Genomic DNA, 16,653 nt, shown 5'->3' on the forward strand with positions numbered 1-16,653 from the left:
GTCAGGCGTCACGTGATCTGGGAGTGCGGAAGTTTTGATCCTGACAGACTACGAGCGCCTACAAGCTTCTGAATGTTTGTGCTTTTGATACATAAATGGTCAGGTACAGTGTTCCCTTGTACTTGCATTTATTTTTATAGCAATATTTCATAGACATCTTATAGGCATCCCTTTGAGTTTCTTGCCGCTATGTTTTCTCCACCGGAGATAGCAGGAGGAAGACTGCGTTGTGTAGATCTAATGAGAATCCTTGTCGAAATCAGCAGATTTTTTTAAATAGATAATTTACATATTTTTATTATACACTCTTATTAATGGGTTTGTATTGCGACATACAGCATAACACTGTTTGTTCGACTTTATCTAACCCTGTGTCCGAGTCATCATGTGACTTTCATTTGGTTAAGCCTCTGGGTTTGTTTCTGTTAAGGCTGGATCAGGGTTACATGTTGCTGCTGTACTAGATTAGAGTCTTCTAGATTGGATCTAGATACGTGACCCATGTAACTGTGATGAAAGGGGACGAAAAACACAAATCCCAGAGGATATTAAATTTGCATTCCTATCCATTGTCCATTGCAACAAAAATAGTTTTGTGGGGTGCCAACGTTCAGTAGCATATAGTATGGAGTGTATACCTGTAACTCAACATATCAATTTAGCTACTGCCATGGCAAAATATAACACCATATTTAAAGTTTATGTGTCTCTGTGTGTATATATATAAGTGTGGTTCAGCAACATTTTTAACACGGATTGAATGATTCATTGGTGTGTATCTGTGTGTGTAGGATGACTCAGAAACGTTACCTGGAGGGACAGGTGTACTCTGTACCCCTCATCCAGCCAGACCTGAGGAGGGAAGAGGCTGTCCATCAGATCACTGATGCATTACAATACCTGGAAACTATATCAACAGACATCTTTACTAGGTAAACATAGATTTATACACATTCAGTCGTAGTAGAGTGTTTTTCTGCAGATCAGAGATGCAAAAGATCAAGGATACACGCAAACATTGAAGGCTACTTTTTTGGGTCGCTCAACAATAAGTTTTTTCATAGTTTTTCAACATTAGCTATGTTTCCATCCTCCTATTTTTATGCACATTTTGGGATATCGCGTTAAGAAAATCACTAGATGGAAACACCAAAATGCGCATCAATTAGGGGTGCAGCGATACACTCATGTCATGACTCGATACAAATCACGATACTTTACGATCACAATATTTTAAAGCAAAACTTTTTATTTATTTATTATTATTACTTTATTATTATTAAAATAATATTTTTTATTATTTTATTATTATCAGGACCCACAAATATTCCCCATGGCATTATTATACATTATACTGAACATTATATATAGTATTTTAATGTAGTAATGTCACTAAAACTCCATAAACTTTCATTGAATGTCCGTGTTTACTTCAGTATATGCACGTTTGTTAATATGTTCATCATATAAAGCCGTCATGTCTCTTCAGAAGTCTTGGATTTGGATTAGACCGCTCGATTTAAGATGCATTTCTGACATTTTTTGGATCTTTTAGGTTTTAGGGGAATGGACTTTATGATGTACGAAAAAAGACCACCTTGGAAACTTACATTTTTATTACAGATATGTTGTGCAAATTTCCCAGGAAGGGACGATTTTGTTCTCTTGAACAAATGGGATGGAAACACTGCATTTTTCGCAAATGTTTTAGGCAATATTCCAGTTTTGCGCACAAGTTAATAACATTTTCACTGGCACAGCTACAAAAAATAAATATAGATTTTATGAAAAAAATTGGTCACACTTTAGTTTAGGGTCCAATTATCACTATTAACTAACTATTACCTACTACTTTTTCCACAAATAAACTCCTAATTACTGCTTATTTATTAGTAAGGTCGTTATTAAGTTTAGGTATTGGGTAGGATTAAGGGATGTAGAATATGGTCATGCAGAATAAGGCATTAATATGTGTACTAATACGTACTAATAAACAGTTAATATACTAGTGCTACACTTGCTAATAAGCAACTAGTTAATAGTGAGAATAAGACCCTAAACTAAAGTGTTACCGAAATATTTTTTGCTAAAAATACATTTATTTTAGCAACGTATTTTATATGACAAAAAAAAAAATTTCTCATATCATTTTAAGTTATTTACAAAAAAAATACTATAATTAATTTATTGGTTAATGTTTAATAGCTGGACATTATATACAAATAATAAATAAATACATAATAAATAAATAGAAATAATACTTTTATTAATCAATGATGCATTAAACTGATCAAAAGTGACAGTAAAGACATTTGTTACAGAAAATGTCTTTCTATTCAAAGAATCATGAGGAAAAAAAATGTATCATGATTTCCACAAAAATATGAAGCAGCACTACTGTTTTCAACTGATAATAATAATAAATGTTTCTTGAGCAGCAAATCAGCATATTAGAATGATTTCTGAAGGATCATGTGACACTGAAGACTGGAGTAGTGATGCTGAAAATTCAGCTTTGCATCGCAGTATTGTGAAATATTATTACAATTATTTTAATATTTCACATTATGACTGGTTTTACTGTATTTTTTGAATAAATCAAATGCATTCAGCCTTGGTGAGCATAAGAGACTTCTTTTAAAAGCTTTTAAAAAAGAATCTTATGGACCCTTAACTTTTGAATGGTAGTGCGACAAAAAATGCGATGGAAACTATCACTTCATACAGTTTTGTTGGAACGGGTTCATCAAAATCTTGTATGTTGACCAGCTAGATAACTCTAGAAGGAACAACATTTCAGTGCATAATGCAGAGCAAATGTTTATGAGTGCAAGGCAAAAAAACACGTACATGATCAACAAACATAAGATGTAGTGAAAACACAGCATTGGTCCTATAAAGTAAGTGACAGCTCCGTCAACGGGCCCAAAACTCCCTCACACTGGCCCCGGGCCATCCTTATTGTTGCGCCTGGCTATTGAGGGAGAGAGTGTGTTTAGACCGTGTGAAAAAAACAAAGGAGATAAATACAATGAAAGGTGTGTGTTTTGCATGAGGCACAGTTGTGAGGGAGTGAGTGCTCAAATATGCTAATTCCAGCTGAACAGGCTGGAAAACCATCCACAGCGTTACCATGACAACATGGCACGTAGGGGTCCAGGGAACATATTTGTGTGTGTGTGGTGAAGCAGTGCGTTTCTAGGTCAGCTCCATTAAGCCTCTCCTTCCCCCCTCTCTTTCAGTCATTCTTCTGTCATTTTCCCTCCTTTTCTAATGGAGGGTCTTTTCAGACAGCATGTAGTGCCATAGGCTACAGAAGAGCACACTTAGTAGTGATGATAGGACTGTACACATGCACAATTATGCTCACATTCCTGCTGCATTTTTGTTTGTTTTCAGGCTGGCGTACTGTAGCTACCTTATGCAATCGGGGGATCTTTTTTCCATTTGTGATGTTTGTCCACAGAAGAAGTGTAGACAAACGGAAGAGTTGTGGTCAGTGAGTTACAATAGGTGTAATAAAAAGGCCGTGACAGCTGGCATTGTCATAGAGCCAGAAGGTCAGAGTATAGGTGCTGTTTTGTCTGCATAGCAATAGCATGCTGCAGTACACCGTTTGCTTGGCTTGTCATTCAGACCGTTGTTTGGAGAAGTTTGCTGCAAAGTTTCGCTTTCGTCCTGGTTGCTGCAGAATTTTATGCAAAATTTAAGATAGACTGTGAACTGAGATTTTTCAGTGGCCAATGCTGATTTATAAAGGCCATAGTGGCCAGTAAATCGATTAATTGCATCTAACATAAAAGTTTTTGTTTATACAATGTGTGTGTATATATATATATATATATATATATATATATATATATATATATATATATATATATATATATATATTATATTTACATATATATTTAAATATATGTATATACACTTTATATATGTGTGTGTGTGTGTGTGTGTGTGTGTGCGTGCACATGTAATCTCTCCCTCCCTCTCTCTCCCCTCTCTCTCTCTCTCTCTCTCTCTCTCTCTCTCTCTCTCTCTCTCTCTCTCTATATATATATATATATATATATATATATGTATAATATATATACAAATTATATAAACAAAAGATAATCATGACATTTAAATGTGATTAATCATGATAAATTGTTTTGACCGCCTTAATATATACTATGTGTGTGTGTGTATATATATATATATATATATATATATATATACAATTACTATTATTACTTTTTTTAAGAATACTTTTTTATGTTCACTGAGGCTGCATTAATCTGATCAAAAATACAGTTAAAATAGTAAAATTTAAATAATACTATTTAAAATTAAACATTAATATATTCGTGGAAACAATGATACATTTTTTTCTTTGAATAATAGAAAGTTCAAAAGAACAGCATTTATTTGAAATAGAATTCCTTTACATAATAAAACTATAACATCATAAAACAACATTAGAAAAGTCTTTTTAAGCATGCTTGATAAGTGTTCATTTCTTTAAAAATCATTCCAAACTCCAAACTTTTAAACGGTAGTGTGTACTGTTTATATTTATATAACATATATACTGTTTTATTAATTAACAATGGACTTGTACCTTACCGCTTATAGCAAATTAAAGACACAAAATATATTTTTTTATAATTTTTATTTTAATACCTAATAATTTTTACTTAATGCAGTATTTACATAGATTCACTCAAAAATACTTGATAAACAGAATATATTTATGATCAGTGTTGAACGTACAAATAGTTAAACATCAGTCAAACATACTGGTTTAAAGCGGATTCATTGCAAAACAGTTTCAATCAACAACAAATTAGTTCAGAATTGAATTCCAGGTTACACAGGCGAAGTTCTGATCTAAATATGTCCACCTGTATTCTGCAGACATTTTTTTTGACTTGGTTTGGCTTTGACAGGGTGTCTCAGAGCGTGGAGAAGAACCGTGTACACCTTCAGACCGTCACAGACCGGATCAAACTGGCTCAGGCCAGAGTCCAGAAGATCAAAGGAAGCAAGAAAGCCACAAAGGTGATGCAGAGGATTCAGACACGCAGAAAACCTGACAGTCAGTCACACAGCATGTGAATATGCATACATGTAGGCTAATGGTGTCAGCGTTGGTGTAGAAAGTTAGGACCCAAATGCAGAGATGCACTTCAGTGTTCTTTATTTCGAAATTAAACCAAAGACAGACTAAAACTACCTCTTAGAGAAAAAAAAAACAGCAAGACACCCAGCACGCAGGTAGAGTAGGGCTTGAGCACAAGGCAAGGCTGGCAACAGAATAGCACACATGGCACACGGTGTATAGCCCTATTCGGACGGTAATTGTTTCTCATGGGGTTGTAAGGTGTGTGTTAGTTTTTCTCCCAGTACCGGGTAAAAATCCCCGGTCAAATGACCTACTGTTTCTTGACAAACACCAAGGTCGTGTGGTGATTTAATTGCCGTCCGAATCCACATCTCTGAGTTTACAAGAAGAGATCACTTCAAAATTCACTGTTTAAATCCTTTTTGATCACTGCCGAGCACCGTACGTACGATGTACACTTTTATTACTGAAATGCTGGGAAGTATTTACAAGAACAATATTTCATCACAGCTCCACCTCAGCGGACAAAAAGGAGAAAGAGAAAAAAGCAATTTTCAGTCATCTTTAGTCAGAAGCATTTACATTGTGACCGTGCCTCAGATGCAGTCAACTCGATCTGTGTCTGTAAAGGGGTGAACCAAATGGCCCATACAGATGAATGGCCCATAGAAACTGATGGGTCTGATGGGAGTAAATTGCAGTGTAGATCAATCTCTCGTGTGAAGTCCTAACAGTTTTCTATTGAATATAGCCCTTTTATCTTCATATTTAAAGTTCTGTCACGTTAAGATTATTGAACGACGACATGCTAACATCGCTGCTGAAGGACTGCTACACTACAAACCTTCAATAAATGATCCCTCCCCCACACAATTTCTGGTTAAACGTACTTATTTTATGTATTAGAGAAATCGAATACATTTCGAGCCACCCAAACAACCGCTGGGCCAAATACAGCAAAATCTAACAAAGCACGTAAACATTTGAAAGGGGCCGTTATTGTGGCAGCAATATATGATAACATTTTAAAATATGTAGGCTGTTATACACAACATTAAAAATACAACGCAAGCAGCTTTTTTTTACCTCATGTAAATAAGAGGCTGCATTATCTTGTTTCCGCTCATTTCCATATTTTTAAAATGACATCCTTTTCAGATAAAATGTAAAACTGGATATAAAAAAAATGGATATAAAAACCATTTCGAATATACCGTAAGTGCGTCTAGCACTTATATGAATTATATATATAATACACTTATATATAATATGAATGTTTTCGTATTATTCCAAGTATGTGACATTTGATTTACAGCAGACAATCATGCGACTGACCACGTGAGCAGCGCGTTCGTTCGTGGGATTGCAAAACTCACTCCTCCACCATCAATAAATAATTTATTTTTAGAGACGTTCACATGAGAAACAATTACCAATTACCGTCCGACAACGGCACAAGACTGAGAATAAATAGGGGAGCGAACAAGGAGGTGGGGCAACTGAACCTATAATCAGGTAACAAGTGGGGCTGGTTAAGACAGTAAACAGGAGAGCACATGGCAGAGAGAAACAAACATGACAACATGCTCACAATGACGAGATGATAGGAGTGTCAGAGCTCTGTCACCAAACCAAGAGTAAACAGACCGAAGTGACAGAACCCTGACAAATGGTTAAAACAGTGAAAATTACAACAACAAAAACATTGTTTATATGAATAAAATAAAGCTTATTTAAGAATAATTAAGTTTTATTTTTGAATATTTTTGAACTCATCTTTAAAACTGATCGTGATCTTCAAAACTTTACATTTTACATTCTACATTCACAAAGAGCCTTATTACACACTGCATGAAAGGTAATATTTAAAAAATCATAATAGGGGCACTTTAAATGTCTGAGTGGTTATATGTTTGATGTGTTTGTGTAGGTGTTCTCCAGTGCCAAATACCCCGCTCCAGAAAAACTGCAGGATTATTCTTCCATCTTTACGGGTGCAGTTGATCCCGCGTCCCAAAAGCGGCCTCGCTTTAAAGTTCAGAGCAAACTCCGCCCACTGGATGACAAGTCCTTGCAGGTGAAAAGATTTTGACAAACATGACAATGACTTCCTGTCATGCTCACTTTGCAGAATATATAGCATTTTGTCTTTATTTATTTTTTATATATATACTTTTAGATTGTAATGCATTATTGTAAAGACTTAAAGTCTGCAGTTCATAATTATTTCCCTTGTATAATTTAATAGAGTTTTCAACAGCAACAAAAATCTGACATAGAGAGAGGAAGTGAACTATATTTAGTCTTTTTATTTATTTATTTATTTATTTATATTTGACTGTTTTATTTAACAACATATTAAAACGTGAATTGAATATGTTTTAAATGTCTATTGAATGTCTATTTATTTGTACATTTAAAAAGTGATTTATTTCCAAAAATCATGGTACCAGAATTAATATTATAATATTACTATATGAACTCTGTTGCTGTGATTTTTATGACATTTACAAGTAAAATTTCGGACGAGAATTTTCAGACCTTTAAGTTTATTTTAATTTGTTTTAAAATAATAAATTGTTCAATTACTTTTTAAATTAAAATATTAATTGAAATATTTCAAACCTAATTCATGTTTTAAAATGTAATTAAATAAATCAATAAAATATTAAATAAAAAATAATTTTGAAATACAGATTTTAACAGTTGTTAAATTCAGCATTAAATTCTCTTTTTAAGAAGCTCCTCGTAGTTTCACGAACCTTGAGCGTTATGTTTGTAATGTCAAATTACAGTGTAAAACGCTCAACACAAATTTATGTTCAAATGATTCATGAAATGACCAACAAATGTGTTTCATAGGAGAAGTTGATGTATTTGCCAGTGTGTGTAAACACTAAGAAGCACTCTGAGGATGAGACCGCGGAGGGTTTGGGAAGTCTGCCGAGAAATGTCAACTCAGTCAGCTCCTTATTGCTGTTCAACACAACGGAGAACCTGTGAGTACACACACACCTACACATATTGACTGAATGCTGCACAGGCGATGCAACCTTATTAACGCTCATATAATCATCGCTATGTGTGTTTGTTTATTTTCAGCTATAAGAAATATGTGTTTCTTGACCCTCTGGCGGGCGCTGTAACTAAAACACACACCGCGTTAGAGACGGAAAAGGAAGATAAACCGTTTGATGCACCGCTGTCGATCACCAAGAGAGAGCAGCTTGAAAGACAGGTGAGCTGTTCAGTCACACCTATAATAAGGCAATAAACTGACAACAGGATGCAAGCTTAGCTGATGTCTCTTTCCCGCTTTCTTCTCAGACCGCAGAGAATTATTTCTATGTGCCAGACCTGGGGCAAGTGCCGGAGATCGATGTGCCGTCTTACCTGCCTGACCTACCCGGCATCGCCGATGACCTCATGTACAGCGCTGACCTCGGCCCAGGGTTCGCACCATCCGTTCCTGCCAGCAACAGCATCCCTGAACTTCCCTCGTTTGGCACAGAGCATGATGAATCTAGTGGATCCGGTGGGATCATATTAACATTCTTTAATGACAGATTTTAAACTTAAAGAGGTCATATTATAAGGGGAAATAAAATTATATAAATGTTTTATATTATTGTTTATATTTTTATATTATTTATATTTATAAAAAATGAATAAAGACGAATAACGTGACGCCTATGTTTTTCTTTCATAGTCAAAAAATGTTTTTTTAATGTTTTTTTTTTTTAAGACTCTCATTTTAGACTTGAGGCTCCGCCCCCTCCGCCGCCTCCACCCCCTCCTCCACCAGAGCCAACCCACGTATTGGCCCCGCCCCCTGGAGCTTCTCCAGCCCCGCCACCTCCACCCCCGCCTCCACCTATCACACCAGAATACACTGCTGTCACATCAAGCCAAGCCACTCCCACAAGTAAGATTCATTGTATTTTTGGTCATTTTATTGTTATTGCTTGTGAGGCAAACCGACTGTGATGATGTGATAGCAATATTGAATTGCTATTGGTCTACTTCCTTGTAACTTATTTTAGACTGCAAAGATGGTTGAAGGGAACTTATTTGAAACATGACTTTTATATTTCTGCCTTCTGCTCACAAACAAAAAAAAAATATATTTTTTGTCCATACACTACCATTTAATGTTTTTTTTTTTTTTTTTATCTTTTTGAACAAGGTTTCTTATCACCAAGACTGCATTTATTTGATCAAAATTACAGTAATATTGTCAAATATTATTACAATTTCAAACAACTGTTTGCTATGTTATTATATTTTAAAATGTAATTCATTCCTGTGATGGCAAAGCTGAATTTTCAGCATCATTACTCCAGTCTTCAGTGTCACATGATCCTTCAAAAATCACTCTAATATGCTGATTTGCTGCATTTCTTATTATCATCAATGTTGAAAACAGTTGTGCTGCTTAATATTTTGGTGGAAACTTTTTTTTTCCAGGATTTTTTGATGAAGTTCAAAAGAACAGCATTTATTTGAAATAAATCTCACATTATAAGCCTTTACTGTCACTTTTCATCAATTGAATGCATCCTTGCTGAATAAAAGTATTAATTTCTTTAAAAAATATATGGTAGTGTATGTCAAACACATTCTTTTGTGTTTGTGTTTACAAGCTGTGATGAAAGGCGCCCCTACTGAGGTGGTAAAGCCGTCGGACGGGCGAGCAAGCCTGCTGGAGTCGATCCGAAACGCCGGCGGGATCGGCAAAGCAAACCTCCGCAACGTGAAGGGCCGCAAGATGGAGAAGAAGAAACAGAAGGAACAAGAGCAAGGTCAGACGCCACCAGTGTTTACACTCTGTGCTAAAAGCAGGCCGTGCATACTGTCAAACAGGGGCAATTAGAGGGTGTTAACATTAGCTAAACTGTTATTAGAATAAGAACTTGTTAGTAGTGTTTGCTAAGGCGAGCATGAAAAATCCTATGGCTCCCAAGCCATATGCACAGACTTGGGTCAGTGAGAAACAACCGAGTAATCACATCCTGGCAACCACCCAGAATATATGTAAAACTGTACTTGCAATTAATTAGCAAGATCAATATAATAAGTGTACAAGAGTATTCTTCTTTTAAAACGAGGAATTCATTGTTTCAGCATCACTGATGTAAGGAAGTGCGCTGTGGTATTTGGAAAGGTCAAAAGAGAAATTTACTTTCATTAAATCTGCCCTATTAAGCCTTTTTAAATCTGCTTGACATTTGCTCTGAAATCGACTGGCTCTTGACTCACAAAGTCTCAGATATTTAAGACAAGTTCTTCATTGATGTAGTGTCATTGGATAAACTATGTGGTCTTTTGAATTAGTCATCTCTGAGAGGTAATTACTAATGATTTAGGACTTGGTTGAGAATAAATGCCACAGTTGAGATTTGAGAGAACATAATTGAATATTCTTTACTACTTGTTATGCTCCTGAAATATGGACTGTTTGCTGCAGAAAATAACAGGCATTCTTTGGAAACTGCTTTTCTTTCTTTTGAGGAACACAAAAGAAAAGATGCTTAGCAGTAAAGATTCGCTCTGCTATTTTTGTTTCAGTGAAAGTTAATGAGTCTCTGAAAAGGTCAAAAAAGCACAATAAAAGTGATCCGTGACTTAATATATACTACTGTTCAAAGGTTTGTGGGTGGTCAGATTTGTTTTTCAAAAGGTCTCTTATGCTCACCAAGGCTGCATTTATTTGACCAAAATGACATGAAAACAGTAATATTATTAATTTTTTTATATTTTAATATATTTTTTGAATGTAATGTCAGCTAAATTTCCAGCATAATTACTCCAGTATTCAGTGTCACATGATCCTTCATAAATCATTCTAATATGCTGATTTGTTGCTCAATAAACATTTATTATTATCAGTGTTGGAAATAGTTGTGCTGCTTAATATTTTGTGGAAAGTATTTTCAGGATTAATATATTTTCCAGGATCCTTTGAATAGAAAGTTTACATAATTTAAAAGAACATAATTTATTTGAAATAAATATTTTGTAACATGAGTGTCTTTACAGTCACCAAGTCTTAAGTTCTTAAAAAGAAAATCTTCTGAAGTCCTGTAATGTAACATTTATAGAAAAAGCTAATTTTTTCCATCACTTAAACTAGCAATCATCTTTTTTCCAGTTGGTGCAGCGGTCAGCGGTGGAGACCTGATGTCGGACCTCTTCAATAAATTGGCGTTGCGCAGGAAAGGTGCGTTTGAAACCTTAATTTTAGTGCCTCAATGTCTGTGTTTTCATGCAGGCTGATGCTTGTTTCTCCCTTGTGAATATTTGACAGGTATCTCTGGCAAGATTCCAGGGCCTGGAGACTCTGAAGCACCTGCCAGCTCTGGCGGAGCGTTCGCCAGGATGTCAGATGTGATCCCGCCCCTTCCAGCGCCGCAGCAACCGGCCGCAGATGATGAGGATGATTGGGAGGCGTAACCATGGCGACCCAGAGTTGAGTGGGAAACTCAAGTCAGGAGTTGAAATCCTCAAAGACAAGAGTCTGCAAATATTGTCTCTCCAAGGAGAGCTATGGAGTATTAAAGGAACACTCCACTTTTTTTGAAATAGGCTCATTTTCCAACTCCCCTAGAGTTAAACAGTTGAGTTTTAACGTTTTCGAATCCATTCAGCCGATCTCCGGGTCTGGCGGTAGCACTTTTAGCATAGATTATTGAATCTGATTAAACCGTTAGCATCTCTCTCAAAAAAATGACCAAAGAGTTTCGATATTTTTCCTATTTAAAACTTGACTTCTGCAGTTACATCGTGTACTAAGACCGACAGAAAATAATAAGTTGCGATTTTATAGGCCAATATGACTAGGAACTATACTATCATTCCTGCGTAATATCAAGGAACTCTGCTGCCGTACCAGCAGGCGCAGTGATATTACAAACTTAGTGCTGGTCACATTGGAAGCTGGGGACTATTTTCAGACGCTAATATCATTGTGCCTGCTGCACACATGATAAGGCAGCACAGTTACTTGATATTATGCAGGAAAGAGAGTATAGTTCCTAGTCATATTGGCATAGCAACTTTTTATTTTCTGTCGGTCTTAATACACGATGTAACTACAGAAGTCAAGTTTTAAATAGGAAAAATATCGAAACTCTTTGGTCATTTTTTTTGAGAGAGATGCTAACGGTCTAATCAGATTCAATGATCTATGCTAAGCTATGCTAAAAGTGCTACCGCCAGACCCGGAGATCGGCTGAATGGATTCAAAAAAGGCAAAACTCAACTGTTTAACTCTAGGGGAGTTGGAAAATGAGCCTATTTCCAAAAAAAGTGGAGTGTTCCTTTAAAGTGAGACATTTTGTCACTTGTTTTGTAACCTCAAGGTCAGTGAATGAACAAAAGTATGAGAAGATGTGTTCTAAATGTCATTAAAACCCTTAGAGCCAGAAAGATTATATTATGAAAGTCAACATGACATCTAAATTCAACAGTGGAAATTAATCCTTATATATTTATATATTTCATAAAGTTCCTCTAGTTCTGAAATGACTTTCCTTTTCATCTGATGTCGTTAGGCCACACAAGCAATTGGTTAATGTTAACCAGTTTCACTCAGAAATCTGACATCATGGTTGTTTTATGTTGACTTTAATACTTAATCACACGTTTTGATGATCATTTTTCACTTCTCATACACATTCAAATCAAGGTGACAATGAAGTTGATGGTGAATTATATTCCATTAAAGAAGAAAAGAATGTATATAAAAACTGTTTTACATGCACTAAAACATTTGCAGCTTTAGTACAGAAGAATAAACTCTAATCTACTATGATTGTTTTAGCCCATATGAATGAACCAGTCTGTTGGCTTCACATTTTGTTTTGTTTTTGTAAAAATGAGCTTTATTTCAATAAAAGTCAAGAACTGAACCAAAAAAAAAATCGAGGACAGAAGTGGCAGAACTCAATAATTCACAAGGCCAGAGTAATCAAACAAACATTCATAATGCAGGACGCACCGGAGTACTTTTACACGCTGTCGAGTCGATGGCCTCAGAGTGGCGGGCTCTGTCGCTTCTCCAGGAAAAACTGCGGAATCAAATAAAGGATCAGACGGAGAGCATACTGCTAACAAACCCTTCTCATCCTGTCGTCCTCCGCTTCCTGTCATTAGAACAGACGTGCTTACAGAGAGCACAGCTGGAGAACGTCTGTCTCATTAAAACAGCGCACAGCTGGAGAGACACTCAATCCTGTCTATCGCACTCTACGAGATTGACATCCTACCTGCTAATTTAGAAATAACGCTCAATGTAGTATGCATGAGGCAAGTGATCAGACAAATTCATCTATTCAATATGACTATATAATAATAATAATAAAAATATTAGTATTTAAAAAAATATATATTTATTTAAATTGTACAAATTTAACAAATCAAAGAAATATATTACTAATATTGTACTGTAAAATAAAATAAGAATATTGAATAATAATAACAGTAAAATAGCAATACTTATATTTATGACTGTCTTGTTATAACTATCTTTGCGTTCAACTGTCTGTCTTTTGTTTTTATTTTTGATGGAAAACCTAAAGCCGGTAAAATACAGAAATCCATATAAATATGGAAAAATCGCATCCCTGATGCATACTGTACACAGTTCCTGGATGAGCTACAGTAAAAACAGAGCACATGGTGTCCCACATTGCAATCCCAGACTTGACCTTCCATTTCCAATATGACGTGGTGATATCAACTGCATTTTTTTAAGCATTTGTTAAAACAAATGGCAAAAGTTAAGACATTTTTACACACAAATTGGGGGTTAGGAATCGAACCCGCAACCTTCCACAATATGCAGTATGCTCACCCTCCTGACGCTGGCGAAGGCGGGACCAAACGTTGTGTGCGTGTGCGTGCTGGAACGAATCCATTGGGGAAGTTTCTGCAGCGTGCCTGATCGGGCGTACCGATGGTCGCACAACGCTATGCATGCGTAATCGCCACGATGACGGATCGCACGACCTGGAGGGGTAGGAAGTCAGAAACAAATGTGTTCGATTGTGCCTTACTCTGCTTTATCAGCTACTAAACATCTTCAAAACTTAGATTAATATCTTGAATTGTTAATAAAATACTAGCATACTAGTCTTATATGGGAGAAATATTACATGTACTAAGCTAGTATGCTATTCTTAGTTCAGACAATGTGTTTAAACAAACTGCATTAGTTTGCCCTTTTTGATACACAGCATTGAATCACAGGAGGTCTTGAGTATGTGGCTCCACCCACCAATAGATTGATTGACAGCTTTCATGCACAGACCCTCAACCAAAGCCTTCCCGGGACTTTTACCACTAACGTGAGGCTGAAACAGAAGGGAGAGAGTTATGAATGGCCGATTTGATTTAGAGAGTTCACATCTGCACCATCCCGTAGGACGTCTCACCATGTGCTTGTCCAGGTAAGCCATCTTCTCCTGCAGCTCTGGCGACTTTATGTTGGGATACGGCATTCCAACCATAACGATACATCTAAACACATCCACAAATGCAAAAAGCGGTTTCATTTAACGATTAAATAAGAACATGCTTTCATAGAAGATATTTGGCGTAGGCCTCATTTCTATGTTCAATCATTTTTAATGTACTGCCTTGTAGCAAACAGACATTTTCATAGAATTGCATTTTGCATTTGAAAAACAATAAATAAAAATAAACCGAAAATGTAACAAATAATGTAACCAAAATAAAACGTTTTAGAAACGTGGAAAAAAAAACGTAGAACATGAAAAAAAAAGTCGTAATATGAATTTTCGAAGAAAAGCCATTCATGTTGTGTATATGACGTATAAAATAAGGTGAAGACATACTGCAATAGTGTGGTATGCTATTGGAACATAGTGCTAGTACACACCTGCCCAGGTCATCAGAGAAGTTGATTCCTTCACTCATTTTCCCTCCGACTACAGAGAATAGCAGCGCCCCCGTCTGGCCACTTCCGGCATTACTGCAGCGCTGCATGAATAAAAAACATTTTACACTATAAAAAAACACACTATAAAAATGGTTTGAAAGACAATTAATATGCATCAATATTATCGATTTTACTGCACTGTTACTATCGGATGAGAACCAAATTTGAACCCGCACCAACATTGACAGTTATTGAACTAAATGGAAACAACATTGAATGAAACGGCTGAATAATGACACTATTGTCTTTTTCAGATAAAATTTGATTGATTTCTTAACTGATGAATTTTACCATAAAACTCTTATTTTCCTGTTAATTCACGTGATGCTGCTTTTGAAACAATCTGTATTGTATATAAAGTGCTATATGAGACTTGACTAAAATAACATTTACTGTAGCTATAAATAGATCTGTTTAAATAGATGACAGTATTGTCTGCGTGTAATATAAGTATAGTGATATTCACATACTAACACACCTGTATACACTTGGAATAGTCAGTGAGCACTTGCTCAACCTGACTGGCTTTTTTCGGCTCCTGGAAAATCTGAAACACACAGAGAGCATCTTAACTCGAGCATAAACGGACTTTGCATGGTAGTGTTGCCGTTTGTGTACCTTCTTCTTAGACTGCAGCCGCTGGAGGACACCAGTGCTCTCCCAGTGTCCCAGAATCCTCTTCTCATATTCGTAGGAGGGGAAGAAACAGACCACGCCCCCCGGCACTATGTTACAGAGGTTTGATAGAACACGGCCCGTCTCCTCCATCTGATATAGGAAACGGGTATAAAGATCATGCTGAACATATTTTTGTTATTTCCCTGTTTTTTCAATCTATCATTGATTATACAGAATTTTTTTGTTTGAAAATGAAATCATAACCAATGTTGGGGAAAGTTACTTTTTAGAGTAATGCGTTACAATATTGCATTACTCCCTAAAAAGGTAACTTATTACGTTACATAGTTAATTTTATGGAAAGTCATGCATTGCGTTACTTTTGCATTACTTGAAGTAATCAGATTACGATTACACGTTTCTTGTAATCCCCCCAACACTGACCATAGAAGACATGTTCGGTTTTCTTAGTTTTGTCTTGGCCACGACAAAACATGTAAAAAAAAAAAAATGTATTAATCTCAAGTCTTTTAAATCTATTCAAATTACAAATCTTGTTTGTCAGTCAGTATTTTGGATTTGTACATTATGTCTTAAAGGATAATTCCGGTATTTAACACCTTGAGTCTATATTGTAGTTTGTTTTGGATGAACAAGAGTGGTGGACAACATTTTTTTGACAATGGTTCCTTCTCTCGAGTTTTTGACTATAATAGAATTGGCCATGGACCCATTTAACATTGGAGTCAATGGTCATGTCCGAAAATGTCATTAAAAAAACCTTTAACATTCGTTTTCAAAACTGTGCAACTCACCGAGTGATTAGTGGTGTTAGTTGATGTTCCAGAAACAAAAAGTGTTGCGAAATACAGTTTCTGTCGTGTTTTATTCGTCATTTTGTAAAATCCCATTGAATTCTGTTGAAGGACTGAGTGCTCGTTAATATAAATGCGCTACCGGAAACGGA

At 35.8% G+C, this 16,653-nt stretch overlaps 2 protein-coding genes across 3 annotated transcripts in view; one reads left to right on the top strand and one right to left on the bottom strand.

Annotated features, from left to right (window-relative positions):
* Positions 1-13,019, top strand: wash1 (WAS protein family homolog 1). 2 transcript variants are annotated; one of them, XR_013798728.1, is made up of 12 exons: positions 1-103; positions 792-932; positions 4,932-5,043; positions 7,038-7,184; positions 7,970-8,106; positions 8,210-8,345; positions 8,435-8,642; positions 8,853-9,032; positions 9,751-9,909; positions 11,259-11,327; positions 11,415-11,658; positions 12,422-13,019. XR_013798728.1 is itself a non-coding variant. In XM_079622006.1 (11 exons), the coding sequence occupies exons 1-11, from the start codon at positions 96-98 to the stop codon at positions 11,558-11,560; spliced, it is 1,443 nt and encodes a 480-aa protein (XP_079478132.1). In that variant the 5' UTR covers positions 1-95; the 3' UTR covers positions 11,561-11,697. The 2 variants fall into 2 exon arrangements, 1 of the variants encoding a protein (XP_079478132.1); XM_079622006.1 differs by lacking the exon at positions 12,422-13,019 and having other exon boundaries at positions 11,415-11,697.
* Positions 12,978-16,653, bottom strand: part of ddx11 (DEAD/H (Asp-Glu-Ala-Asp/His) box helicase 11) — a 17,888-nt gene continuing 14,212 nt past the window's right edge. The window contains exons 20-26 of the mRNA XM_079622005.1: positions 15,687-15,836; positions 15,547-15,615; positions 15,009-15,109; positions 14,542-14,626; positions 14,385-14,460; positions 13,962-14,116; positions 12,978-13,176 (exon numbers count right to left, since the gene is read on the bottom strand). Coding sequence (XP_079478131.1) covers positions 13,141-13,176; positions 13,962-14,116; positions 14,385-14,460; positions 14,542-14,626; positions 15,009-15,109; positions 15,547-15,615; positions 15,687-15,836 — 672 coding nt within the window. The 3' untranslated portion in view covers positions 12,978-13,140. The remainder of the gene's footprint in view (positions 13,177-13,961; positions 14,117-14,384; positions 14,461-14,541; positions 14,627-15,008; positions 15,110-15,546; positions 15,616-15,686; positions 15,837-16,653) is intronic.

The sequence above is a fragment of the Phoxinus phoxinus genome (genome assembly GCF_949152265.1).
Source record: "Phoxinus phoxinus genome assembly, chromosome: 8".
NCBI lineage: Eukaryota > Metazoa > Chordata > Actinopteri > Cypriniformes > Leuciscidae > Phoxinus > Phoxinus phoxinus.

Excerpts from the sequence above, each read along its gene's own strand:
- wash1 (XM_079622006.1), top strand. Across the intron at positions 8,107-8,209 it reads TTCAACACAACGGAGAACCT|CTATAAGAAATATGTGTTTC; the intron begins GTGAGTACACAC and ends GTTTATTTTCAG. Across the intron at positions 9,910-11,258 it reads ACAGAAGGAACAAGAGCAAG|TTGGTGCAGCGGTCAGCGGT; the intron begins GTCAGACGCCAC and ends TCTTTTTTCCAG.